This window comes from Gymnoscopelus braueri (assembly GCF_963280865.1).
Source record: "Gymnoscopelus braueri genome assembly, chromosome: 7".
Classification (NCBI taxonomy): Eukaryota; Metazoa; Chordata; class Actinopteri; order Myctophiformes; family Myctophidae; genus Gymnoscopelus; species Gymnoscopelus braueri.
Genome location: NC_137608.1, coordinates 16,529,895 through 16,557,697, shown reverse-complemented (window position 1 = coordinate 16,557,697; position 27,803 = coordinate 16,529,895). Strand labels below are relative to the sequence as shown.

Sequence of the window (27,803 nt, the reverse complement as noted above, 5' to 3'; positions counted from 1 at the left end):
GGTCCTAGGCAACCCATTCTCCCAGCGGAGGAGGCTATGCCCTTTGATATTTTGACGTGTTTAGTCATGCCTGAAATCTCATGGAGTCCATTGAATATGTCCCTATGTTGTTCTTGTGTTTGTTTGATCGAAAAATCTACAAATATATATGGCTAGCGTTGGTTTCAGTTATTTTGTTGTTGTATCGTTAATCATCATGATTATTGGCACCATGAGAATAACATTTTGTTTTGACGTTTATGCATCTTGGACCAGCAAGACTATTTTCAGCAGGCACTCATTTTCAGATAATTCTTATTTTTTTAATAATGTCGACATGCCAGTAGGTCTCTTTTATGATTGATTATTGTGGAAACCAAAGTCACTGTAGGTCTCGTTCTTTTATGATTGTTTATTATTGAAACCGAAGTCACACTATAGATACAATTACACAAATGATTATGCAGGCATAGATTTCAGTATAGTAGTTAGCTCTTGGCTGTAGAGTTACTGTAGGAATATATCGATATCATTGTATGAGACTAGATATCACCTGGGAGTGGGACTTTGGTTATTTTCACCGCAAGGCCAAATGCCTGGCCGAGACTATGTTTTGCACCCTGTCCGTCCGTCCGTCCGTCCGTGTGTGTGTCCGTCCGTGTGTCCGTCTGTGAACAGCTAATCTCCGGCACCGTTGGCATGATGGCAGCGAAACTGTGCACACACACTCCCTGGATGCCAGAGCAGAACCTCTGCCCCACATTTTATATAATTTTATAAGTTATAGCGCCACCAGTAGGCAGATTTTTCCTTAACATATTTTGTGACAGTTACTCCTACAGATTTTGGCTAAACATCACGGAAATCGGTACACAGTATTTCTATAGTCATTGAACGAAACTGGTCTTTCAGATTTTTCATATTCCATCCTGATTGGCTAAGATTGGCTTCTACAGTTTGCAGGAGTCCGTTTTGAACAAAATGCCTCAAATCATGAACACAGCGTGCAATTTCCATGAAAATTTGCACGCATATTCCCTCTTGGCTGAAAATGTTCAAATCAGCCTCATGATGGCGCTATAACAAGCCGATTCGCGTTTTTACCTATAAATGCACCGATTTGCGTAAAACTTTGTATGCGCATTCCCTAGAGGCCAAGGAAAAGCCTTTCCCCTGCATTTTTCGCATCTGCCTTTTATAGCAGAAGACTTATGTAAAACTATTTTTGGATATTACTCCTACATATTTTGTCCAAACATCACGCAAATCGGTACACATTATCTCTATAGTCAAGTGATCAAGACGGATCCGTCCGATCTTTCATATTCCATCTGATTGGCGAATTCCGAACATTGCTGGCCCAAAATAACCTACCTCACCTGGCGGAGACCTGTGCTCCGAAGAGCACCTTTTCTAGTTCTAATACTGTGATATACAGTTTTGTCCTTTAGCAGCATTAAAGGCTGCATCACACAGAAGTTATATTTTAGCTGAGTGCAAAAGCAAAGAATGCCTCTGTGAAGTTTTCTGTCTTTTTTCCTGATGTCAACCAATTCTGACATGATAGACGAAAACAGTCCACTCAATCAAATCAAATGGAAGCTTTAACAGCCATCCATGGAAACTCAGACTTGGCTCACCATTGTCGGCACTTATCTTGGCATGTGTGCTGCCGTCTTCGGACGGCTTCCCTTCCCAGTAGAATCTAAAACCTCTGGTGAAGATCATCCAGCACTTGTTCTGGTCCTGGGTGCAGCAGACTGTAGTTACCTGTTTGACGTGTTGACCTGGTTGGTCAACACGTTCACATTACTAATGATCTTTTTATTAAAATATTTGTAACTAAATGTCTAATGTAAGCACAAATATTCATCCACAAAATGTTGTCACATTGTCAATATCAAGGTATTACGGTAATAAAAACTGAGATATTTGACTTTGTCAGTATCGCCCAGAACTACTTAGCTGTAGTTGTTGTTGCAAATTTGGTTATGGAAATGTGAATCTCTTGAGTTCTGCTATGAGGAGAAAGCCTTTGACAATCTATGTTGACTGCTGAATCTCTTGTCACTTAACTGCAGTTCTATCTACCCCTTTACCGCTTCTCTTCCTGCCCCTGTTGCCCCTGTAGGTTGTTGTATTTATGTTTGCCTGCATTGTTGTTATGGTCAATCAAAGGGATTCTACTTGTTTCCTGTTGAATTTGATTGTCTTTCTTAAATACTCTACAGCCCTATTGTGCCATATAAGCCTAGTTAATTCTACACTGTGCTATCAACAGTACAACTAGGCCTATGTGCATATAACAATTAAGCCCTGTAGGTTATTGTATTCCATGTAGAATTCATTGTCATTACTCATCAAAAACATTTTGTCTGTTTCCTGTTATTTTTGCATCTATTTCTGACACGTTATATTCCACTCTGTGCTATTCTCGGTACTTTATCTCCTAAACACATACAGCAGGCTTCTTTTATCATCAGCCAAAGCCATCCTTTTTCCTGTTAGCATTTTGCTCACATTGTACATATACTATGGCCTACTCCTTCTCTATAAGACCTTCGTGACACTCAATCCTCGTAGTTTTAGTACATTTGATTTATGTGTTGATGTACGTCACAACTGTGGTATTGAATGTGAATGTACCCTGGTTTTGCCGGTTATGTATTATTACTCTGCTGATATCTTGCTCCAGGGGTAACTTTCTTTCTCAGACAAAGTGGGTTTCTAAACTGACAGGCTGCGCTTTCTTCCTTCTGTGGACAGATTGGCTGCTTCTGGGAGCCATTGTTAAATTGCCTCCGAGAGCCCTTGCTTTCCAAATGATTTGGCAGTTGGCTGCAGTCGGTATGAGAAAGCGCTTTTAAATGCCAAGAGCTCGGAGGAGCAAAGAGGAGTTGGACCTGAATGGATCTGCATCTGAAATAATGGAAGTGAATAAATCCATGGCGCTCCTAAGAGCAGGCCTTTATTTTGTCTTTTTAGTAGTCAGGAAGGTTTGAACTCTCTGGGGTGCCTGTGAATGGATAAGTCTTCTTTCAGAGATGTGTCTCTGTCTGTGGGATCGTGTTCTTTCCTCTCTCACTGCGCCAGTGGACCGAGCTGGATAACACCACAGTGCTTGATACATTCCCCTTATTCTTTGGTGTGTGTTTGAGTGTGATAGAAGTGTGCAGGCCACATTATTCCACCTGAAGACCAAAGTACGCTCGCCGTGCCCCGTAACCATAGCAAGGACTGTACAAGGCCAGTGCATAATAGGAGGGGGTTCGGAGGGTAGGGGGTGGGGGTGTGGGTCGGAGGTTGAACTTGTTCCAGTATTCTCTTCTCTTGAAAGAAAAAAATGTTTTCCATAATAAGATGGAATTTTTGCATTTTACCCCTTTTTCTCCCCAATTTAGTCGTTATGCCAATTAGTTCCTCCCCACGCACATTTGGGTGTTGTCACTGCTGTTGCTATCCTATTGACTCACCTGCCAGTGAGGAGCCCCCACCGGAAAGACATAGAGCCTTCGTCCTACTCCTCCCGCCTCACACTCCCTGCTGACAAGTGCCGCCCAAGCCCGTAGGAGTACTACGTGCAGTGACAAATAACACCCTCCATGCCCGGCTTCCCTCCCCCGAACACGGGCCAATTGTGTTAGTATTGACGCTCGACAAAGCCGAATGCACCACGGTGGATTCAACCCCTCAGCTTTCACGGTGGTGGGCAGATACTTTACCACTGCGTCACCCGAACGCCGCCAATCTTTCTTATCTTACCAACATGTTATTCCTAGATAAAAAATAAAAAAAATCTTATTTATTTATTAAACACTTCTGTTTCTCTTGATCAATTATTCTCTTGTCTTGAAAGTAAAATATATTTTCCATGATAACATAAGCTTGCATAGCTTATCGTTCTTATCTTAACAACATGTTCTTCCTAGGTAAAAACAACAACAAACAAACCAAAAAAGGTTCTACCTATTATCTCAGATCTTATTTATTTAACACTTTCGTTTCACTTGTAATTATGCTTTGCCTGTGGGGTTACTGGGCTATTTTCTCTCGTCTCTTGTCTCTTGTCTGATCATTGGGACTCTGAACCTTGTACTTCCTACTAATGGTTGTTTGTAACGTCGGTGTTATTTGAAAGTGATTCTAGTAGAGCCACCACTATTCACCAGCATTTACCTGATGGATGGCATTACTTTCTCACAGTGCATTTTCTTCCGCTGGAATCCCCTTGAGACTTCAAAGCCAAACGGTTTCATTTTCTGTTTACACTTGGTATCTACCTGACCGTGTTGCTGTGTCGGGTGAGAACTATTGTTTCAGACATGGACGTACCTATGGACGGACCTACAGTGGAAGAAGCTGGATGTTTTTTGTTTGTTTTGTTTTTTCAGCAAAAGTTAATGTTTTCTAGTGTTGTTCCCATAGTATGTTGACACAGCTTGTTAAGTAAACATCTATCACGAGAAGGTTTTTGAGGGGTTCATCCAATCTGTAATGAGGGGAGGCGCTGTCACTAGTTCCGGCTCCCAGGACAGACTGTTCTGATCCCAAGTGTCCTGTCCCAGTTCTAAGCGAAGCAGTAATGCGGTCCATGAGGGCCCGGTGGACCTGTGGACTGCTGGGGAGACCGGGCCACTACTGGGATAGTGAGTCTGTTTACCGGGCTGTGCTGGTGAAGCAGGTAGAAACAGACAGACACAGACAGGTAGGCATTGCGTTGCTGCCCCTTAATTATTGTTTAAACGTGAACACGTTTAGCTTGTAAACACCTGCATGTACAGTATATTAACACACTTTCTTGTTCAAGGACACTTGTTTGAGGAGACTTGTTAAGCTTGATGTCAGGACAACGTTAGGAATGTTGCAGTACTACTTCAGTGTTCTACTGTTCACCAGATATCAAGCACTGATCTTTGCTTTCATTGGTAGTTTGTCATTATTGGACAAAAATTATTGCGATACATTCATTTTTGTGTCCATCAGAGAGATTGAGTTTGAGAAAATCAACGTTGTTTTTTTTTACTGTAGGTTTCTAGTCTTACATAATGGCTCTTGGTATCACAATTCAATATTGGGAAATAATTTTATACTTTGGTCTATTTTAGTTAAAATCCCATTAGAACTTTCTTTCCTGTGTCTATCCTGTTTTGTCTCATTATTTGACATTCCTACTCTCTCAGGTGAAAACAAAATACTGGACTCACTTCCCCCAAACAGTAGAGATTAGCAGTCAGAAAGCCCTATGGTGACCTCTCCTGTCTTGTTTTGTTACTTCACAGAGACCTGTCTGACAGAGAGCTGTCAACAAAGGCACTTAAAGTAGGCCAGGAAGATAAACCTTGACTCTTGCAGGTGGAATCCTAAATCCACCATGATGTTACCAGTCAAATAACAAATATTTTAAGTATTCAAAGATAACCCCAAAGACAGTTTCATTGTCCGGTTTTCTCTTTGTTTGTTTTTAACCTATAACTATAAGGATAAATAATGGTTATGCTGACTGCTGAGAAAAAGTATGTAGATATGTCTGTCAGAAACACCTTGCATAACAGTGCGTGGGTTATGCCCAGTAATAACCACAGCATTCTCTACGCTGTCGTTCACTCGATCAGCTCTGCTGGAGCACACTGGTGGATAAACACCTCGCTCTGTGTCATATCACCTGTTGGTGTTAATACCACTTAAGCCCTATATACTTCAGCATATGATGAATAGCAAAATAAGCAGATCTATAAGCTCACAACACGTCACATTGCGACACCTTGTGAGCTTGTAGATTTGGTATTTTCGCTATAAATATTTTTTTTGGGAACAACAAGATTTGTGAAGATTTGCCCAAAATAAGGACGCACTTCCCCTACCCAGAGATCCGGGCTGTCTGTTTGGAATTGAACCAGCACCTAGGGCTGTCACGATCATGACATTTTACCTGATTCATTGTCATACAAATAATTGCGATGAAGGATTTAACTGTGTTTTTTGGCATTGAACATAGGAACATATAGAGTATATAAAAATGACATTCCTGTTTGCCTTTTAGGCATTGTAAACAACAATTGCACGGGGCAGATATGTCAAATAACTTAGATATACAAAGAAATGACTGACATATTAAAGATCGGGTGATAGTTTTTGGTTAAAACACGTTTATTTGTTTTTTGTTAAAAGGTTAAAGCACTATATTCTGATACAAATCATTGCTATAGAGTGTTTGTTCAGTAACAGGAGTCTCCCTGTCTCTCCAGCTCTTTAATAAACAAAAATACATATTCAGGTGGGTTGCAAAATTTCAGCCAATCAGGAGAGAGTACCCATTTATCAGCTTCATTTTTATATAGTGCTCCAGTTCCAATTTTGTCTGCTCATTTCTTTTTGTCATCACTTCCAATTTCACTTATTTAATCTGCATCCGGTCTGAGCTCTCTGTCCTGATTGGATAAAATTGGTATCCCGACCTGAAAATGCATGATCTGTTTAATAAAGGGCTGGAGTGACATGGAGACTCATGTTACTGAACAAACACTTGATTACAATCAGAATATAACTTCACTTACCCTACCTTTAGATATAGTGCTTAATCATTTTATACTTAAAAGATATTTTTAAAAAGAGAAATTGCGCCGCACTGTGAGCTTGCAGATCAGCAATTCCCGCTATCTTTTAAAAATGTATGAGCATTTTTCAACTTGGAAACGATTATTACCAGGCATTAGGCTTCCTCTCTGTGTTCTGTTGTTACGTACATGCTGCTGTGTGTGTACATGTGTATTTGTCTACATATGTGCACTCGAAAAGTCATAGTATTTATTTATTTATGATCACATGATCTGTGTGTGTGTGTGTGTGTGTGTGTGTGTGTGTGTGTGTGTGTGTGTGTGTGTGTGTGTGTGTGTGTGTGCGTGTGCGTGTGTGTGAGAGAGGAATAGACAATTAGACCGTTGATGTCATTCTCCTCGGAGAGCAGTAAAACATGCTGGTCTGCTAGAGCCAGAGCAGCATAACAACATCCAACTTTATTGATTTTCAGCGAAATTCCAACAGATGGATGCATGGTGCTTTAGTTAAATCCCCATAAGCTAAAACATTGGCAGTCCTCTGCTCTGAGCAATGACTGCATCCTTCCGCCTCTGGCACCTGTGAGCTGACAGTAAAAGGAAATAAGAGAAAATAAACACCTGCTTGGTCAAATCTCAGTCAAATAGTCTAGGGCTGCCTGCAAATATTGATTATTTTCTTAGTGATTATTCTATTGATTCCTTTTGCGACTCTATAAATAATTTAAATAATTTAGATCATAATTTTTAACCTGATTAATCACTTAAGCCCTATTCTATTTTTCATCGTTCAACATTGTCACACAAAATAGACAAATTAGCTGATCTACAAGCTCACAGCATGTCGCATTGTGACGCGTTGTGAGCTTGTAGCTAGGCTATTTTTGTTTTTGTGAAATTGCAATTCCCCCCTGAAATTTATTATTTTTATTTTAAATTCATTATTGATTATTTCTTTGTTTTAAATTGATTAAATTGATTAGTTTGATGAACTGGTGCACCCCTAAAATAGTCTGTCTCTTTCCAGAGCTTACTCTTCTTCTGTTGCATTCACGCTAATAGTCAGTCTGAATATAACAGTTGGCTAAATGTTCTTTGCATCACTTTGTTTATCTAATTCGCTTTGCTGAACTCCAGCATAGTTGCTATTTTGTTTTCAGTATTCGCAATAAAATAAGAGCCTTTTGCTTTCTCATTTCACTCTTTCTCATTTGTTTGGTCTTTCTCTCCTTTACTGATGTGCTCTCTTCAGCAGCCTCTCAGTATCTGTCTGCAAATGTGACACACACAAATGTGACACACGCACGCACGCACGCACGCGCACGCACACACACACACACACACACACACACACACACACACACACACACACACACACACACACACACACACACACACACACACACACACACACACACACACACACACACACACACACACACACACACACAGAGCCTTATTCCTCAAACAGCTGCAGATGTGTGAAATATGAAACATAGCAGTAGATAGAATGGAAAAGTTTGCACAATGATGAGAAAGGTCAGTGAGGTCAGGCGTGTTTAGGAAGAAGCATGCCCTGCTGTTCAGGCAGATGTCAACTTAATTTGTTGTCACACCTGTTGTTGTCCCTTTTTATTGAGTAATACAATGTGGATTGTTTGTCTCAGTACTGACCAAAAGGGGGCGATGTTACATGGAAAATGCATGGAAGCGTTTGAGGCCTGTCAGCTGTCATCAATGTTTTATGAAAATAACTTTTATGTTAGATATATAGAAGGCAATGCACATAACATGCTGTGAGAACAGTTGTGTAAGAAGTACTCAGACTTTGGCAATACCACAGTGTAGAAATACTGTGGTATTGTTATGCTGCAGAATGCCCATTTATGCAGCAGACTGCCCATGTCAGAATGTTATTGGATTATATTTATTGATCATTAACCACCTCAGCCCTATTTTATACTTTCTATTCAAAAATAGCCAATCTACAAGCTCACAATGTGTCGCAATGTGACGCGTTGTGAGCTTGTAGATCAAAAAGATTTCAAAAGATTTAGAAGATTTTTGATTAATAATTTGATTAATTATTATTATTCATCTAAATTCCCAAAGTAACTAACTAAATAATTGTAGTGGAGTGAAAAGTACAATATTTATATCTGAGATGTTGTGGAGTAGAAGTATAAAGTATTGAATAATGGATATACTCAAATAAAGTGAAAGTACCCCAAAATTGTACATATTGTAAGTACAGCATTTGAGTAAATGTACTTACCGGTAGTTGCTTTCCACCACTGTGTGAGAATAACGGGAGACATTCAGTTATACGTACTCATGTCGAAGGGGGTATAAATTTAAGCCACTATTTCAGCTGGTTAGAAGTGATGGATGTATAATACAATTGGCCGGCACAGCATACTTAGGCAGCATAACCAACTGAATGGCTTGATAGTACTTGCCCTTGGAGAGGGGTGATTCACATCTGATCCTGAAAAGCATTAAGCTACCTTGCGGTAGAATACTAATGCTGGGTCAAAATTTGATTTCTGGTTTCGTGTGGTTTCATGTTTCAATTCTGTACTGTAAAATCTGTCCATCTATCTTCCTGAATGTCTGCCTGTGTGCCTGTCTACGTATCAACATGTCTGTCTGTCTGTCTGTCTGTCTGTCTGTCTGTCTGTCTGTCTGTCTGTCTGTCTATAGATAATCTATCTATCCTTCCAGATTATATAGATTAAATTAAATATATAATCAGTGGTGTAAAGTAACTAAGTACATTTACTCAAGTAATGTACTTAAGTACAATTTTGAGGTACTTTTACTTTACTGGAGTATTTCCAATTTTCAATGCTTTTACTTCTCTACTCCACTACATCTCATAGACAAAAAAAATATTTTTACTCCACTAGAATTATTTAAAAACTTTAGTTACTTAGATTTAGATTATTATTACAAAACATACATTAACCACTTCAGCCCTGTATACCTTTTGACCATTTGAAAATAGCCGATCTACAAGCTCACAATGCGTCGCGTCGCCATTGTGAGCTTGTAGATCGGCTATTTTCAAATGATTTTTATACATTTGAAAACTTGAGAAATGGGACATTCTGCATAATGAGTACTTTCTATTTTTGGTACTTTAAGTACATTTTGATACCAATACTTTTGTACTTTTACTCAACAACATTTTTAATTCTGGACTTTTACTTGTAACAGAGTATTTCTACATTGCAGTTGATACTTTTACTTAATTAAAAAATGTGTAGTACTTTTCCCACCACTGTTTTTTATTATCTATTTTTAGTATAAATTAGCATTCTAACAGTATGGAAATCTCTTAGCATTGTTCCTTTGTGGAAAAGTTATTATTATGAAAGGAAGCATCATTTCCCAGACGCGTGACGTCACACGGGGGGATGGGCCAAACGAGCCCAGTGTGACTCAGTGGAAGCTGCCTACGGCTCGCATGCAGCCGGTGGGAGAGAGAGCAGCGTCCACAGATAGAGAGAGAGAGAGAGACACCGCAGTTAGTACTGTACTGTACCGTACGTATTGTATGGGGGGTAAACATGGATGTCCGACAACATAACAACTGATCATCACCAGCCTGTAGCTGTGGCACCAATGGTCTGTTTGTTGTCGGGATGAAAACCGAGACGCTGAGCGTCAACTCGGGATGCTACCACCTCGATCAGATGTTTGACGCTTCGTGGAGGGTGCGCAGTATCTGGGATGGGGTGAGGCTGGAGGTCACCGAGGACCAGAGTACCGTCGTTCTGAGCAGTTTCACACACCTAGACCCTGACCTGCCCTCGTTGGAGGTGAGGATGATGATGTAGTTGATTTTGATTTTTTTTTTTTGATTTTTTTTTTGTTGGTCACTTGCAGTGGTGTAAAGTAACTAAGTACATTTACTAAGTACTGTAGCCTTAAGTACAATTTTCAAAATATTTTTTTATACATTTGAAAACTTGTGAAATGGGACATTCTGCATAATGAGTACTTTCTACTTTTGGTACTTTTAAGTACATTTTGATACCAATACTTTTGTACTTTTACTCAAATAAATGTTGAATTCTGGACTTTTACTTGCAGCAGAGTATTTCTGCATTGCAGTATTGATACTTTTACTTAAATAAAATAATGTGAGTACTTCTTCCACCACCACTGCTCACTTGTTTGATTGGATTGTGACGATGTGTTATTGAACACAAGTGTTATAGTGGCAGTGATGGAAAGGACCGTTGTTTAGCAGCCTAATGTCACGTTGCAAAGTGATGATTCATGTAACCCATGTTACAAGTGGGCCTCATATTTAGAAATGATTGCTGGTTGTATTGGCTACTCCCAAAAGTCTAGTTGCTCTCAGCCATTCTCCTATGCCAGTTGTTTCTTTCATGCCTCTGCACTGTTCATATATAATATCTACAGGGGACCCTTGAATCAGGAGTAAATAATTGTGCATCCATTAAGTATGAAGCATTCTTCACAACAACACTGATTATATTGTGTACAGTTGACCACTTAAAGCAAGCAGGGTGAGTAATCACATTTGGTGGTCTCTTACATAATGCCGGATGAGATGAGGACGGGATGATAACTGATACCACATGGAAGGGCTTGTGTCCAGCTTGCGCACTTGGGACACGTAACCTTCATCCTTATGAGCCCTTCTTTTGGCCGGTGTTTGTTTCTTAACGTAATCAACCTTGTAAGCAGCAGGTTGGACATCACAAGCACATTATTAACGCCTCGCGTTTCTCTGTGCGTCTCTTGTGGCTTTAGATGGCTTGTGTAGTTTCTTCTCGGCTGCTAAACCTCTCTCTCCCTCTCTTCTCCTTTAATCTAATCCTCTCCACTAACACAATTACCTAATGCCTAATCCCCACTCCTTCATAAGCAAAGCGGCTGCCTCCACAATGGCAGCCTTTCTTCCCCCCCCTGCCAGTTATGCTTGTTGAACCTTATTACAGTATCCAGATTTGATGCTTTTAGCTGGTGTTATGCTGGGTTACTAGGCAGAGGTCCAACTGGGTTAGTGATAGGAAACCTAAGACATATGTTGATCCCTTGGGCTCTGTGCTAGCCCTCAGCAGTTAGCCTATATATCATATAGCAAGAGAAGGTCAGATGGCGTTGAAATGGGAGTTTGCTCAGGGATCGTATGACCTTCTGAGTTATATTAGTTATAGACCCGATGCCTATGTTGCACACGTATCTCCGCACATGGCACTGAGATTATTGACCTGGGTGATGGCTCAAGATTAGATGTGCTGCGTTAGGGATGATGTCATTGCCAGTCATCTACTTGGGATCGACCAACACAACAAAGATTGGTTTTGTTACAGTGGGCCTGCTTGATGATCCTTTTATGTCAGGATGAAAAGGAGAAAAACATATTTGTTTTCCTGTAAAATGCGAAGTGTGCAAGAAAATGTGCTTTTAACCTACCTACGTACTGACTTATATATCGTTGCTGTCGGTGGGAAACCTTGTATGTCCAATTCCTTTGTTATTGTTTTTTTTTTTATAGTGAAAATAGGATTTACGAGCTCACAATGCAATGCATTGTGAGCTTGTCGATCTGCTATTTTCACTACTTTTTTCTGCTATTTACACTCTTGGTTGAGTAGTAGAGCATCAATTTGCCAAAAATACATAAAAAGATTTTTTTAAGGAGAATAGAAATAAGGAGAATTGATTAACCCGATAAGTATTATTTTATACTAAGTCGCACAACGATCACTATTTATCATGGAGATTTTAGCTTGGCTATTTTCACTATTCTTCCAATTTCTTTTACATTGTTTGAAACTTTTTGCCTATCTGAGTGACAAGCCCAAAATAGGGTTAAATTATTAAGCGATTATTTTATTAAATTATCGATTGTCGAATTTTTTTTATTGATTGAATCAATGTGTTCGATTAACTGTTGCACTCCTAGTTCAAAGTCTAGAGTCGCTGCACGGGTGATATATACAATTTATAAATTATAAAATCATTGCTAAACCAAGAAGACGCCTTATTGAGTCTGCCTCCTCCTCTCTATAAAACAAATCAGTTTAAACTCATCAAGAGAGGCCTGCCCATTCAATTCATAATAATGTAAGCACAATATGATGTGCTTGCATTGTCTTCTGTCCATCTTCATCCTTCAGATTGCAGGCGGAAGCTTGGCTTCATCCTGCACTGAGAAACTGGAGAGACAGAGGAGCTTTTGTTGTTGCAGCTCTTAAGCTCATTTCAAATGGAGACTCGTTTTGAGTAGCCAAGGAGAAGGAGGGCCATCGGAGTTCAGGAAGCAGCAATGAGAGAAACAGACAGTGGTTGGAATGCGAAGGGCCCAGTGCCTGGAAAACGACTATTTCTCTTAAATCACTGGTTGTTGCCCCACTTAACTCCATACTCCTTCTCTGTATGTCTGAACTGATTAGTCTTTTAACCAGTACTGTTCTTGGATAAGGCTACTCTAGAAGGACATATCAAACTGTCCTTTTGGTAGTCTTGAGGTCTACTCTATAATGTTGGTATATGATATAACTTGGATGAAGATTACCAAGATGTTTAGTCAGTTTTGTCTACCAGTCACAATAGCTGCTGGTTAATATGTCCCCAAATTCACATTTTTACTCACCATCTACACTTTTTCAGTAGAAGATGAATTACTTGGCCAAGTGGCTGGTAGAGTATATAAATTTACCAGACACAGTCGTAATTTTTCCCCGCACTGGGCTGGCAGTTGGTGGTAATTTCCTGCTAGTGTACTATAAAATAAGAATAATCGGGTCAGTGGTTGTTGGAGCTCTCTTCTTGCACTGGGACATTGAATTTGACAGTGTCCATGAAGTAATATCTGGATATTTAAAACCCTGTGTTATGCGATGCAACACCAACTCGGGACTCCTGAATCGCTGCCCTCCAGCGTGCAGCGTGGCAGCAGATAGGAGAGTGTCTCCTATCTAACATCAGGGCCTTGAGCTCTACAATGTTGTTAGCTAAGCTGTCGCGCCACAGTGCATCTACGTAGGTGGTGCGCTTCTTGCCTTTCCTGGCTTTGCCCTGGGTTGGCTCCCATAGTGTCAGTTTCCTTGCCTCTAGCTCCGGGTGCCTGTGTTATGAGTGCATTGGTTATTAATGTTGATGCTTTAACAGGACCTGCTGAGGGAACTTTTGTAGTACTGTGTTTGCAACTGTATGTGACTGCAATTTATGCACCGAGCTCCAATGTTGACAAACAATGTGCAAATAATGAAAGCAGACCATTTGCAGATTCAAATTGCATTTATAACTTATTCTGAACTGTTACATATTGTTACTTTTATAATTCACTAACCAGTAACCACTTTAACCATGGTGTCCCTATATTGTAGCCTGACACTCAGTCTGAATTAACATTTTGGTTCACTCCATTATTCAGTCTGAAAGTGCTTCCCACTGCAGCCGTTTTCTGAGATGGCCCTTGTCAAACACGCGGTCACGAATGAAATAACCGTTCTAACATATATATGTGTGAACTACTTAGAAACTTCTAAGCCTTCACCTCGGACGCCATATTATCACATGAAAAAGACTATTGAAGTCCACACATGCCCCCAACCCCATCTCCTGTGTATCATACGCTACCTCGGATGGTTAGTAGACGGTATACGATTTATTTCAAATTTTCTGGCACGATATACTACGTATATAGCGTAACACGGTAGAACACACCACTGCATGCACTGCTATGTAGCTAACCATATAACCAGACACGGTAAAAGTACTATATGTTGGCCGATATTTCTACAACCTGTCGCTTGCGATGTGACTCCCAGAATCCCATTCCTGCGATCACACGACGCTATGGCTGCAGCACGGCCATTGTTCTTATACATACAAAACACATCAGGTAATCAAGCACCACATACATCTACATGAAAGACCTGGACAATACAGAAAAAGAACAAAACAAAACTGTCCACGTGGTTGTTTGACGTCTTTGAATTGAAAGGACGCCGATTGGCCCGATAAGATTTTCAACCGGCACACCACACCCATACTTTTAATGGCTGTTGCTTGTGATTCAGGGGCTGGACCCAGGCTACTTATTTTGGAAATTTCTAAGAAATTAATAAAACATTTTCAAAATAGCTAAAATAGCCGATCTACAACCTCACAATGCGTTGCGCCTGACCGCTGTCGTGGTGCAATCCGTTATGAGCTTGTAGATCTGCTACTTTCGCTCTTTGTCAACAAAGTGGTTAATAAAATATAATGCAATTTACAATTTAGACATTTATCCGACACTCCTATCCAGAGTGACTTAGCAAAGTAACGTTACCAAAGAGAAACAATGAAGTGTTTATGTACAGTGTACTGTACAGTACATAAACAAAGCCATTCATGTTGTCGCAGGTGATCCTGAAATCCTATTCCCAACTCCAGCTAGGGTGAGAAACCATGATACTTGTCAAATGTTTGGCATGTTTGTCTAGCAGCAGCCAGAGAAAGCCCAGAGGGAGCATGGTTTAAAGTGAGAACAAGGGGAAAATAATACAAGAAGACAGGTGAGTTGTCTCGGGGCTTGTACCGAGTGCCCTAGTGACCTCGTTGTTACTCAGTTTAGCTCAAGGGAAATAGAAGCGTTTCATCTTTCCATTGGTATTCTGATTCTAATATTGAAATTGATATTAGTGGCACGTAAAGGCTGACAAAGCCAGTTTAGTTGCCGGTGTGCATTACTAGTATCAGTGAGAACTGCCTGGTAGTGACCCACTTTTGAATCATACAGTTAAAGATGTCTTTTAGCCTATAGCCTAATCCAGTGGTTCTCAACCTTTTCAGGTGGCGACCCCCCAAAACAAATCGTATTTGAAGTGGGGACCCCCCACCCTGACAAGCACTTGGCATTGTTGGAGTTGAGGCAACTATAATAAATACTGTGAAAATAGCCGATCTACATGGTCACAACGCCTCACGTTGTGCAGATAACCTGTGTACGCTTATACTACTGTATGTTGGTTTGTTTACTGTTGAGTGAGAGAACAATGTTGCACATTAAGCAAATCATCTGGGGACCCCCTCAAAATCATTTCGGGATCCTCCTGGGGTCCCGAAAATATTTTTCTTGCTTTTCATGTAACTGACACTCAACATGTAACTGACACGCTCAACCTCTCCTCAGTGTTGTACAGTGTTTTTCAAAAGTTTTGTGCCCAAGGCACACCAAGTCATAATCTCGATGTACGCCTGTATTCATAATGAAAATAGACGATCTACAAGCTCACAATGCATTGCGATGCGACTCCTTGTGGGCCTGTAGATCGGCTATTTTTGCCATTTTACTTTTTAATTTGTGATTTATATTATATAAGTAAACATTTTCGCCTGCATTGACATGGCCAAAATGCCAGATTGAAAGTGGTTAGAGAAATATTTTTGAATTTGCCTCCTGTATTTGGAAATGAGTGCACACAAAGTACTGGTAAAAGTACAGTAATGTATTTATTTCTCGGCGCACTGTTTAGGAACCACTGAGTTACGGAATTCAGTATCTTGCACAAAGGCACTATGGATGTTATGATCAAACCTTTTGTTGATTATCGAGTGCAGACACTAGGTCACTGTGATGCCTCAAGATTTAGGCCAAATGATTACAGTATATGACAGCAGTATTGTACTATAATTTACTTGCGGTCATAAACTCTCGTGATAAACATGATCTCGTGGCACTGTCGGTGCTTATTGTAAGCTAGAGGAAGCCAGTGGCTTGTGCTAGAGGGGTCATAGTGGATGCATGCTATTGAAAGCTTTGTTTACAATATTGACTGGCTTGTAGCAGGTTTTCGCTTTCAAGTGGGAGTTTCCCCTCACCAGAATTGGAACATCGCTCAAAGGGGTTTTCTAAGGGTTTTTATTTTATGTCAACAGCTGGACTGTAATGCTCAAAACAGGTGTGCGTGTGCGTGTGCGTGTGCGTGCGTGTGTTAGGGGGGGCTGTTTTGTGTCTGTGTGTCTGTAATCATAAGCATCATAACTTGGCACACACTACTAATGCACTCTTGGCCTTGGGGATTTGGCTGGTATTCAGTGTTTAGTTTAGCCTATATGTGTGTTGTGTTTGTCTTTAGTCTGTTATTGTACCTGGTGACAGTGTTTGTGCTGTCCGCACATAGTCGAAAACATGAGGATGGCAGGTTTCCAATGATAGACTTTCAGACTTGCTTGACAGGAGACGCAAATGAAGTGCTGCAAATGTTTTGCTCATTAGAATCTGGACTGTTATAACTCCTCTCTGCCTAGGACAGAGACTCGAGGATAAGTTGCTGAATAGACAATGGCAGGATGGCAGTTTCATGTGCTAATTAATTACAGTAGTGTGTTAACGGTATATTGCCCATTGTGTGGGATTCTCTTCTCCTTGCTATTGGTGTCAACCTCAGGTGAGATTTGCACATTTGTTTCTTTGAGCATCAATCAGCAAATGATTGCTTTCATCTGCTCTGTGTTTTCACAGTCCCTAGGATGAAAGGAAAGTAGAAAGTACAGTATATTCAGATCGCTCTCTGGGCAAAGTGTTACAGGACACTGAGGACAGTGCACAATCCCTGACCTGAGGCCGATTTTTACTTTTTTCCCCAGCCTCTGCAGCAATGGGGGAAAAAACACATTTTAGAGCTTAAACATTCAGCTTTTATTGAAAATGATTTTAATTTAGCCCTAATGTTCATAAAAATAAAAACAAATCAATAAACACTGAACGACAGACATCCAGAGACTTGTAGAATTTATATAGATTTGTTTTTATTTGCTTTGGTTATTGATTGATTGGTTATTATCTTTTGTTTTTTAATGAACATTAGAACAAGGTTTAAATTCTCGAAAGTTTTTTTTATTTCATGTGCATCTGCTATAGAGGCTGAGAAATATGACGTAGAGACATGTTCCCGGCATTAAAGGTTTATAGGGTACTGTAAATGGGTTAAAAAAAAGAAAATGTGTGAGAGAGGAAAAGACTGTCATTTGAGCTGAATACATCTGAAGCATTGGCATCTCATTATTCCTACTTTCAGACAATTTTCTTTATATTTACCTAGCACATATTCCCCAATTGATATTAAGTGTTCAATACAACGTTTTGAGTTTTGTTTGTTTTGATCTTTATCATGCAGCCATAACACTGTTTATACTTTGTAGGTTTCTGTTGTCAGTCAGAAGTCAAAGCTTAAGTATTTTATGCAGCCAGGGAGCTTTTTTGAATAGGAAACCCAGCAAAACATTCTCTAGAGTCACTGTTGACAAGAGGTTTGTTACGGAACTTCCATATTTCAGTGTTGCTGTGGGCGAGCATAGAGAGTTTGGAAAACCCAGAATCTGTAGACTCACTCTGAAGCACACCTTCCTGTTGAACCAGGTTCAAACCTCCCAAACTCACTGGTCCATGGGCTTTAAGGGGACATTCCCTTATACCCTCTTTGCAAAAATGTCTCTCTCTCTCGTCTCTCTAGTTCCTCTGCATTCTCTTCTGATAGTTCCTCTGCATTCTCTTCGGATAGTTTGGTTTGACATTCCTTTGTGTTTGTCGATGCTCAGCAGAGTACCTTTGCACTTAACAGTATGTGACTGTTTGCTTCTCATGGTTATTCTTCTTGACAGTTAACAATGTTATTAGGTGTTAGCACTTGGTTTACAGAACATCTACTCTGGCCCTCAGACCTCAAACAAAGAACATTGTGCATTATGAAATGAGAGGCAGAAGGTTTAGACTATAACAGGAGAGGGTATAACCTCAGTGACGCTATTTGAAATGTACCGGTCCAGATAAACACAATCACTCTGGCAATAATTAGGCACTTTGCAAATGCTACCCGACCCAGGGTCTGCTCTGTTAGTACACGTGGGTGTTTGCTGACAAAGCTACCCATTTTTGGCAACCTACTGTATACTTCTGTCTATTTAGAGCCTACATTGCAGAGATCCATTTGACTAAGCAGTGAGTCAGACCAAGTGAATGTGTGATGATGACAAGCCTAAATTAACCACTTAAGCCCTATATTATAGCCCTATATTATACTTCTTTTTTTGTGTGGACGTTTTTGCTTATAACGACATGGCCAGAATAGGGATGCCACGGTTAACATGGTTTAAGTAGGAAGCTACGTGCTTACAGTTTGTTTCCTTCCTCCTTTTTTGTTTATTCATCGTTCTTTGATAGTTGTGAGGAAGTCCCTTCTCGTCGCTATGGTGATGTATAGCCTGGAATACCCCAACATTATAGTGCCACATTTTGAATAAAATTCCTGTATGTGGCAGCCTAACCACAGAGTTGACACAAGGCAGCTGCTGTATACACACATAGACACCACAAATGGAGGCTTTCCATTTTTAGGCTCTGCACCCCCCCCCCCATCGCTCGCATATCACTCAAACGATGAATGGGATCGTTGTTGTGAGGACCGACTCCATGGATAGAGAGAGAGGGAGAGGTTGCCCTTGAGTCGTGGCTTTTTCTGTGTGTGGATTGATAGCAGACCGGCCTCTTTGCTGTAGCTGATAAGCAGCTCTACTGTCAAGGCCTTCTCCTTGCTATCTGCATTCTCTCACAGAACTGCAGCCGAGAGACTTCCCGCAATACCATACATGATTTACAGACAGAGAGGGAGACTTTGCACCCAACCATCAGCCAAACTCTGGTATATTTGTGAGTGTAACTAGTAGGCTTGTCTACTCTACCAAACCTAACATGTTGGCAGGTAACCAAGGACCAATTTGTCTTTCATCCGGTTCTATTCCAAAAGTCTAATTGGCTAGTAAAACATTTTTAAGTGGCTGCCGCCAGTGGATTGGCATGGTACTGTAGGTTGATCATATTCTATGATAGCAACGATATGCTATACTTTTCAGCAGTTACACAAGTCTTGTGTATAGTGCATTCATTATTTTATAACAAGCTTATCCCACGAATCTAAGATGTTTTCTGATTCTGTGGACCAAAAAGTGAGCTAAAGAGCAGCCTGCGGTTCTGCTTTTTTTTTCAGATCACCAGCAGTAACCCACAGCTGCTCTCATCTGTGTGATGGTGCCATGGCAACCAATCACAACAGAGGAACCTAGTGGTGATTGTGAGGTTACGGAGTAGAGACTTGAGTAAAAGCAAGCAGTCGAGTCAGGGCCCAGGGGAGGCACATCAGTTTGTAGAAATGGACACCAATGACTAACACACTATTAAGGTCACACAACTGGGGCCATGACAGATGCCTGTGTCATTCCAGATTGCATTCCTTCAACAAGGCCTACACAGTACGTTCAATAATTCAAAGTTAACAAAGACCTATTTGGGTTAAACCAGGACCGGGTGTCATAGAGTACCGAAGCCTGAAACCACTCTCCCAGGGTCACGGAAGTGTTTTCCCCATTCAAAGTCCAATAGACTTTTTCAACATCAACATCATAATAAGAACTGTGTTCCAAAAATAACAAAATGAGTCCGGCGATAATACTCATAATGAAGCATCAACTGACAGTGAAAATGTACTAAGTTATACAAAGATTAAGAAAACAAAGGGTCGCCTACAAATTGAAAAAAATGTGCAGGCATAATAATGACTACATCACCCATTACGCATGCGGCCGCCTCCTGGCGCCAGCGGCTTCATACTCAGCATCATGATGTGTTGAATTGGATTCTTTCTTCTTATTGGAGAGTACTAGAGTGGCGTTGTCAGTTGCTTCATTCAAACAAACCAATCACACACACTGATGACAAATGTCACAAAATCTAAGGAATCTCACAGGAATGTTTTTGACAGAGCGTGACGTGCTTCAGTGGGGACAGTGAATCACGTGATTTCCAACTGTTGATTCCAACACTACTTCTTTGTTTTTTTAATATAGCCTAAGCCATGGGTTGATTTGAAAAGTCTTGCCAAAATAATCCCTGAAGAAAAGTTTGTTTTATGAATGATGAAATTCAGATGTCCATATTAACTTCATCATGGTGATGTGACCTGGACGTTTGAGCTACATTATTGGGGAAATCTGGAAATTATTCAAAATATACATATATAAAAATATAAAAAAATTATCAGTTATTGTTATTACAATAATTATTATTTTGGAATAAATGAATTGAACTGAGTGCACCACCTGCTTTTCTAAATAGAGTCAGGCTCCACTCAATTAATTATGGCAGTACAAAATCTACAAATCACCATAAATATTATCAAAAGGTTAGAAATACAATACCTGTACTAATTTAAGTATATTATTGATTATCTGTTAGTATACATTTAACACCAGAGTCTATCTGCTGTGATTAATAACAGTGACACTGTCTATATACCTTTTGTATGTGTGGTTATACTTGGAGAAATCCAAAAAATCAACGAGTGGCACTAGCATTATAAATGGCCACAGAGCTCTCATTCATTGAGCAAGCAGCTTGTGTTAATTCCCGGTTGGCTATATACAGGGTTTAGCTTGCATTGTGCTGCCAGCTATCCAGTAAGCTCTGGTTGGCGACAATGCGATTGTTGTTCGTTCATAGGGACACTAAGTATGAGTCAGAAGGGGACTGACGAGAAAGAGTACATTGTCTCTTTGGTGACGTTGTCTCTTTGTCGGCGGCCGGTATCACAGCAGGCAGTAGAACTAGTATTTTGAGGAGTGTCAGCATGAGGTTGGAATTTGGTAAATGTGATGTCTGCTCTTGGGAAGAAGTGACGGCACAACATGGAAACCAACGTGTTACCAGTTCCAGTACCTGGAACTAAATATTTTGAGATGGGGATTCGCTGCCAAATGCATATAATTTTGGGGGGGCCTTGATGTGAAAAAGTTTGAAAATCACTGATATTATAGCAACATAAGTGTTTCAGAAAACTGTTAGGATTTAGAAGACATTTGTAGATGCGTACCCGGATTGAATGGGTTAAAGGATAGTGGCTGCCTGAAGTCTTTCCGACGTAGTTTAAAATTTTCATCTTTAATGTATGAATCACAGAGCTCGACGCAGGAGATCGGCGAGGAGGTAGAGGACGGCGCCGTCTTCACCATCACGCTGAGGAAGGTGCAGCTGCATCAGTCGGCCAGCAAGGGGCAACGATGGCTGGGGGTGGAGACGGACGCGGCCCTCAGCCTGTACGAGACCTGCAAGGTGCGCACCATAAAGGCGGGCACCCTGGAGCGGCTGGTGGAATACATGGTGACGGCGTTCCGTGGGAAAGACTCCACCTATGTCACCATCTTCCTCTGCACCTACCGATCCTTCGCCTCCACAAAGCAGGTGCTGGATCTCCTGCTCAACAGGTAAGGAAACGTAGCGCACGCTTACACATGCACATTTACATACATATGCACACCTACAGGGGACGGTGGTCCAACGATATCGTAATACTAGGGTCTTACAAACTTTTACATGCCAAGCGTCCTCCCTAATGCCAAGCCAACCTCCTGGACATCCTCGATACAAAGAAACTAACCTGGGGTGACGGGGCCTTTTCAGTGGCCGCCCCCTCCCTATGGAACTCAATCCCAGCTCACATCAAAGATGCCTCCACCCTCGCCACGTTTAAAACCACACTCAATACCCACCTTTTCAGACTCGCATTCCCTACCTAATCATAATCCCCTTTTAGTTTTTAACCGTTTAACAATTTTTCTTTTCCTAATAATAAAGTAGTTTCTATTCTGTTTCTGTAAAGCGACATTGGGTACCCAGAAAAGCACTGTATAAATTGTACGCATTATTATAATTATTATATATTTATAGCGTCAGCTTTTTGTGGATTGACCAGAAACAATGCCCTGTACTGTACATAGTTCCATTATATACTGTAAGTATACTTCCTATATATATATATATTGCTGAACTGATCTTGTTTATGTCATAGGTATGCCAGGCTCCAGAATCTGCCCTTAACCACTTCACACAGAATCTCCCAGGATGAATGCACCGACCTGAGAAAGTAAGCTTCCTACCACCTTCAGGGTCAAAGTGCAAGACTAAGCTTTTAGCACACTGAACAAGGTCATTTGAGTAGATGATGGGATATTTTAACATGTTTAGTTTGGTAGTTGGTTGTCATTCGTCACTTGACATTAATCCCACCATTAGTTTAGACAATTACATGTACAGTAAAAATGCAAAAGTGAAATCATAACAACTTTCATGAAACACAGAAGTAAATGGAGGAGAGATCACCAGCCCGCTCTTCCCTTTGTCCTTCAGTTGCGCTAAGATAACATAAAACCTGAATCATCCCAGAGTAGAAATTCAGTTGTTATAGCAACCGGTTGCTGGATACAGATTTAGACTAAATGGAACCATTAGACTACATGGGCAATTTGTACAATGAAAAGTTCAATCACCATAATAAGTATTTTGCTGTGTATGGCTAAAGAAAATACGATTATGTTTTGATTTTTTTGTTGTTGTTTTGCATCTGTCTCCCGCAGCACTGTGTCATCTATCTTGGGAGCCTGGTTGGACCAGTACTCTGAGGATTTCTGGACTCCTCCAGACTATGGCTGCCTCCACCAACTCATGTCATATTTACACCTCCACTTCCCCGGCTCGGACCTGGAGCGCCGGTCCCGCAACCTCCTGGCCCACTTCCACCGGCGACAGCAGTGTGAGCCTGATCATGACGGTAGGGCAGGACAAGGGTTCCCAAACTTCTCAGGCTGCGACCCCAGCCCCCCCCCCCCAAATAATCATATTTGAACTGGGGACCCCCCAAAATAATCATATTTGAACTGGGGACCCCCCACCCTGACAAGTACTTGGAATTGTAGGCTTTACATTTAGTTTGACTCGTTTCCACAGATTAATATTGTGAAAATAGCCGAACCACAGATCGACTATTTTCACAATGTTTGCCTCTTTCTTACGTAATATATGACAATTTGGTATTCAAAAGGTCTTAAAAGTCCTTAAATTGTCACTTTGGAAATGTGCAGATACCCTGTATACACTTATACTGTATGTTGGTTTGTTTACTGTTGAGTGAGAAAACAATGTTGCACATTAAGCTGATCATCTGGGGACCCAACCAAAATAATTTGGAGACCCCCCTGGGGATCCTGACCCCCAGTTTGGGAACCACTGTGGTAGGGCGTGGAGGGGATAAAGTGGAAGATCTTTGGTCAGGTTTCCTTACACAGGTCTATAAGCAAAAGAATGTTAAATACATTTACAGGTCTTGAAGCTTCTGAAATTGTAAAGGAAAAAAAAAGCTTGTGAAAATATTGTATAGCATCAGCATGGGTTGCATGTCTTGTATGTAGTTCCCTTAATTTGTGATTTGCCGTTTGGAAGAATAAGCTATTGAATTATTATATAACTCAATATTGAGTCATTATATAACTCAATGAGTTATTATTGAGTCATATAACTCAATAGGCTATAAGCTATTATAAGCATGCATCATTCAAAAGGTCGAGTAAGATCTTCAAATCCAATGGAAAAAAAATAAAATACTGTGTGAACAATACACATTATACATGCACGGAGTAGGTGCAGGAACGCTGTTTGCAATGTGAGCAGACAAGGCAGATGTTCATCAGGGGTTTGTGTTGTTTTATTTATACAGGGGACCACATCGGCTGCCCTTTTGCCACGCAGGAAGAGAGTGGCTTTGAGGATGAGCTTCCTGCTTTTAGTTTCCTGTCCTTTGACCCCATCATGGTGGCGGAGCAGTTCACACTCATGGATGCTGTAAGATATTTCCCCTTCCCCATAGCTACATTAATTTATACTGTCGTTTATCAGCAGCTCTCTCCGTAAAACTAATGTCTGCTGAAATATATTGTATTTAATGTTGATGATCTTGATGAGTATAAGTTGAGGGATTTTTGACACGACATGACAGCAGCAGTGAGTTTTCTTTTCCCACGGTGCTTGCATCCAAAGCTTCTCTTGACTCTCTTCTGTACCGCATCCTGTCTCTTTAGGACCTGTTCAAGAAGGTGGTGCCATACCACTGCCTGGGTGGGATCTGGTCCCAGAGGGACAAGAAAGGGAAGGAACACCTAGCTCCCACCATCAGGGCCACTGTGGCCCAGTTTAATTCCGTCACCAACTGTGTCATCACCACCTGCCTGAGCAACCCCACTCTGAAGCCCAACCAGCGATCCAGACTTCTGGAGCGCTGGATAGAGGTTGCCAGGGTACGCAAACAGTCCGTCAGAATAGCAGTGCATATTTATGTGCTGCTGGGAACATTACATTCAAGCCTGTGCAAGGCATGCAATAGAGAGTAAATTATGCATACCAAAATATTGAATAAAAAACAAGAGATGGTGTGTTTGTATGTGTGAAAGTGGACCTGTGTGTCAGCTGAGTGCATATGAGTTCACTCTTGGTGGACAGTAACTGACAGATGGCAGGACATTCAAAGAGGAAATGCTTGAGTTAGATAGCGACGGCTCTTTCTCTGAATAGACTTTCTTGTTCATTGTTTTCCAGGAGTGTCGGATTCTCAAAAACTTCTCCTCGTTGCGAGCCATCCTATCTGCACTACAGTGCAATGCCATCCACCGCCTGAAGAGGACCTGGGAGGAAGTATCCAGGTACAATGGAGTGATAGATAGATGACCTTTATTGATTCCCTTGGGAAAATACCATCCATTTGGTGTAAAACTTTGCATGTGCAAGGTTTTACACCAAATGGATGGTATTTTAAATCACTTGACAACAAGGCAGGTGCGCTGACCAGTGTCGGTGCAAGTCACCACTTCTTTGTCTGAGTTTAATGTAACTCACCGGTTAACAGGCTTTAGGCTAGTGTCTAGGCTAATCCCCCCTGGATAGTAGGCCTATATAATGTCCTGGAGTTTTGGGTAGATTCAGATAGAGTTCAAATGTGGAATAACCATGAGACTAACTTAACAAAACATAACAATCTACTGGTGACCACAGAAGAACATGGTGATTATGATGTTTTTTTGGATGAGCCGATGTAAATATTTCCATGCACTTCTGCGTCAGCCCCGACATAAATACACAGAGGCAGCTGACGTGTTTGTGTAAGAGTCTGTGTCCATTTTCACTGGCACAACGATGGCATCAAAACAAGCTGCACGTGTGCACTGACGGCAAATTCGGGGCTCCTCCGATGCACGGAGCGCAGCCATACGTCATGCTTTAGTAGATGGTTTAAAAAACAATTGAGAACTATTGTAGCTTTTTTTGTTTGGCAGATTTACATTATGAGCCCATTTTATGACTTGGAGGAAAAAAGGTGTGAACAAATAATGGATTGAACTTAAGCTGTTTATTTCATACACGCTCAGTCCTAATCAGTGTCGCTGGACTCGTTTTTGAATGGGGAGTATTAGGGGGAAATGCAGTGTATGTTCAGGGATTCCTTGGACCACATAGATGAATGTCACACTTTTGTGGCATCAGGATGAGTTCAATAAAGTCTCCTAGTTTAGCTGTACCAGATTTGTGTCAAACTTTCATAAATAGCCAGGTTGTCCAGTGCGGCTCATATCATGCTCGAAATCAAAACCACCATTGTTTATGTGCACAGTGTTTCAACAAAAGTCTTTGGTGTCTAAAAACTGTATTGACAGGAAAAGAGTGGAAACGGTGCAATCAAACTGGAGCATTGTGGGTGGGGCATCAAGGCCAATGTGGCCTCAGGGCATATCATCTTTTGAATGGGCATACAGCCATAATGAGGGTGGACATGGCCCTCATGGCAATCTGGGTACATACAGTACAGTATGAGGAATAGTGAGAATAGCGGATCTACAAGCTCACAACTCATTGTGAGCTTGTAGATCTACTGTTTTAGCTATTTTTGGAAAAATTGTGTCAATTTCTGACGATTTTGACAATTAGGGATGACAGGTTGAAAGTGGTTAATTAAGAGCCTCTTGTTATTGTTTGGTGAAGGACAGGGAGAAGTTAAGGACAGGTGGGCTAACAGTACGTTGTTCTCATGCACTGGCCTCATTCTGTCAACAGGGAGAACTTCCGCACCTTCCGTGAGCTGTCAGAGATCTTCTCAGACGACAACAACTACTCCCTCAGCCGTGAACTGCTGGTCAAGGTTGGTTAGGAAGTGACTCTTATGTAATAGTGGTCAACTCATTATGGAGCTCACAGCGGTTTACAATGAATCTCACGCCTAAATGATTGGTGTGTTGGCAGTCACACTGCCCTGAAGGGTAGGACTTTAACCCTTTAAGACCTGAGGCAGATTCTAAAAATGCCTTCTAAATCAGTTAGTTCTCAAACGTTTTTGTGCCAAGGACCCCCAAATTGATATGCGTTATTAAGGCTATATAACATTTAATAATAGCATTGTATAACATTTTTAAGTAAAAAAAACCTGTTAACAGTTTATTGTCTGCTTAACTCATTGGCCGCCATTATCGCATTAACGCGATCTAATAAATAGCGCGCTTGGCCGCCAGGATCGCATTAATGCGATCTAACGTCTTTATTGATCTTTATGCTCTGATCACGCTATTCTGTTATGAATCAGGCTAAGTTTCGGGTTCCACTTACTTCAACCACCACTGCATCCGGTTCCATGACTTGGGTTCCGTTTTCGGTTTTACATTTTCCCCCCCAGTCATTTTCGACCATAATAGGGAAACAAACGGTTTTTCACACGCTATGAAAAGCGATCGGAGACCTCCCCTCCTATAATCTATGGTCTGGGTGACGAACAGTCATCCCCGTTGTGCATCACAAAGTAATTTTCGCCGATAACAGAATCTGAGTCATTTCACTTCCGGTTCATGTGTTTCACTGTGTGAGTGGGTCTGGGAGGGGGCGAGTGTGATCGAGAGGCGATCAAGCTTGGTATGTGCTGCTCTCTGGTGGTGGAACGATCAAAACGATTCAAGTGTCAAGGTAGACTTTCTAGATGTGAATTAAATAACAAAATAACGAAACAAAAAAACACGAAAATCGCTGGCAAGGGCTGCTATGAACGAGGTTTTAACTCTGGCAGTCAATGAGTTAAGAACATTAATAAAAGCCTTATGAGTTTCTTAAATGTTTATACCGTAATAGCATTACACACACATTTCTTCAGTCTCACTAACTTACCTGCGATCAGCCACAGCTGATCATGGCCACACTACACAATGTTTGTGATTCCAGATGCGTTTTACACATCCCAGAAGCTCACGCTCAATCTTGTAGACTTGGCAAGATTGTGTGTGTGTGTGTGTGTGTGTGTGTGTGGGTCACACATGACCGTCCCAGATAAATATCAAACATGTTTGATAACTTTCAGGGTGACCCCGATGCATCTGTGAGCAGAT

General features: G+C 41.0%; 1 protein-coding gene across 10 annotated transcripts in view; it reads left to right on the top strand.

The window, feature by feature from the left end:
• The window catches only part of LOC308089491 (ral guanine nucleotide dissociation stimulator-like), a 47,563-nt gene that overhangs the window by 7,110 nt on the left and 12,650 nt on the right, over nucleotides 1-27,803 (top strand). For 5 of the 10 annotated variants that reach the window (XR_013933512.1, XM_080434250.1, XM_080434246.1 and 2 more), the window contains exons 1-8: nucleotides 10,020-10,357; nucleotides 21,517-21,821; nucleotides 22,406-22,480; nucleotides 22,971-23,164; nucleotides 24,107-24,231; nucleotides 24,468-24,683; nucleotides 24,982-25,085; nucleotides 26,491-26,575. Coding sequence is in view for 9 of the 10 variants with exons in the window: in XM_080434250.1 (XP_080290376.1) it covers nucleotides 10,181-10,357; nucleotides 21,517-21,821; nucleotides 22,406-22,480; nucleotides 22,971-23,164; nucleotides 24,107-24,231; nucleotides 24,468-24,683; nucleotides 24,982-25,085; nucleotides 26,491-26,575 (1,281 nt within the window). In the remaining variant the exon portion in view is untranslated. Of the gene's footprint in view, nucleotides 1-4,295; nucleotides 4,685-10,019; nucleotides 10,358-21,516; nucleotides 21,822-22,405; nucleotides 22,481-22,970; nucleotides 23,165-24,106; nucleotides 24,232-24,467; nucleotides 24,684-24,981; nucleotides 25,086-26,490; nucleotides 26,576-27,803 lie in introns of those variants that run through there. The other 5 variants (XM_080434249.1, XM_080434247.1, XM_080434243.1 and 2 more) reach the window with 3 other exon arrangements.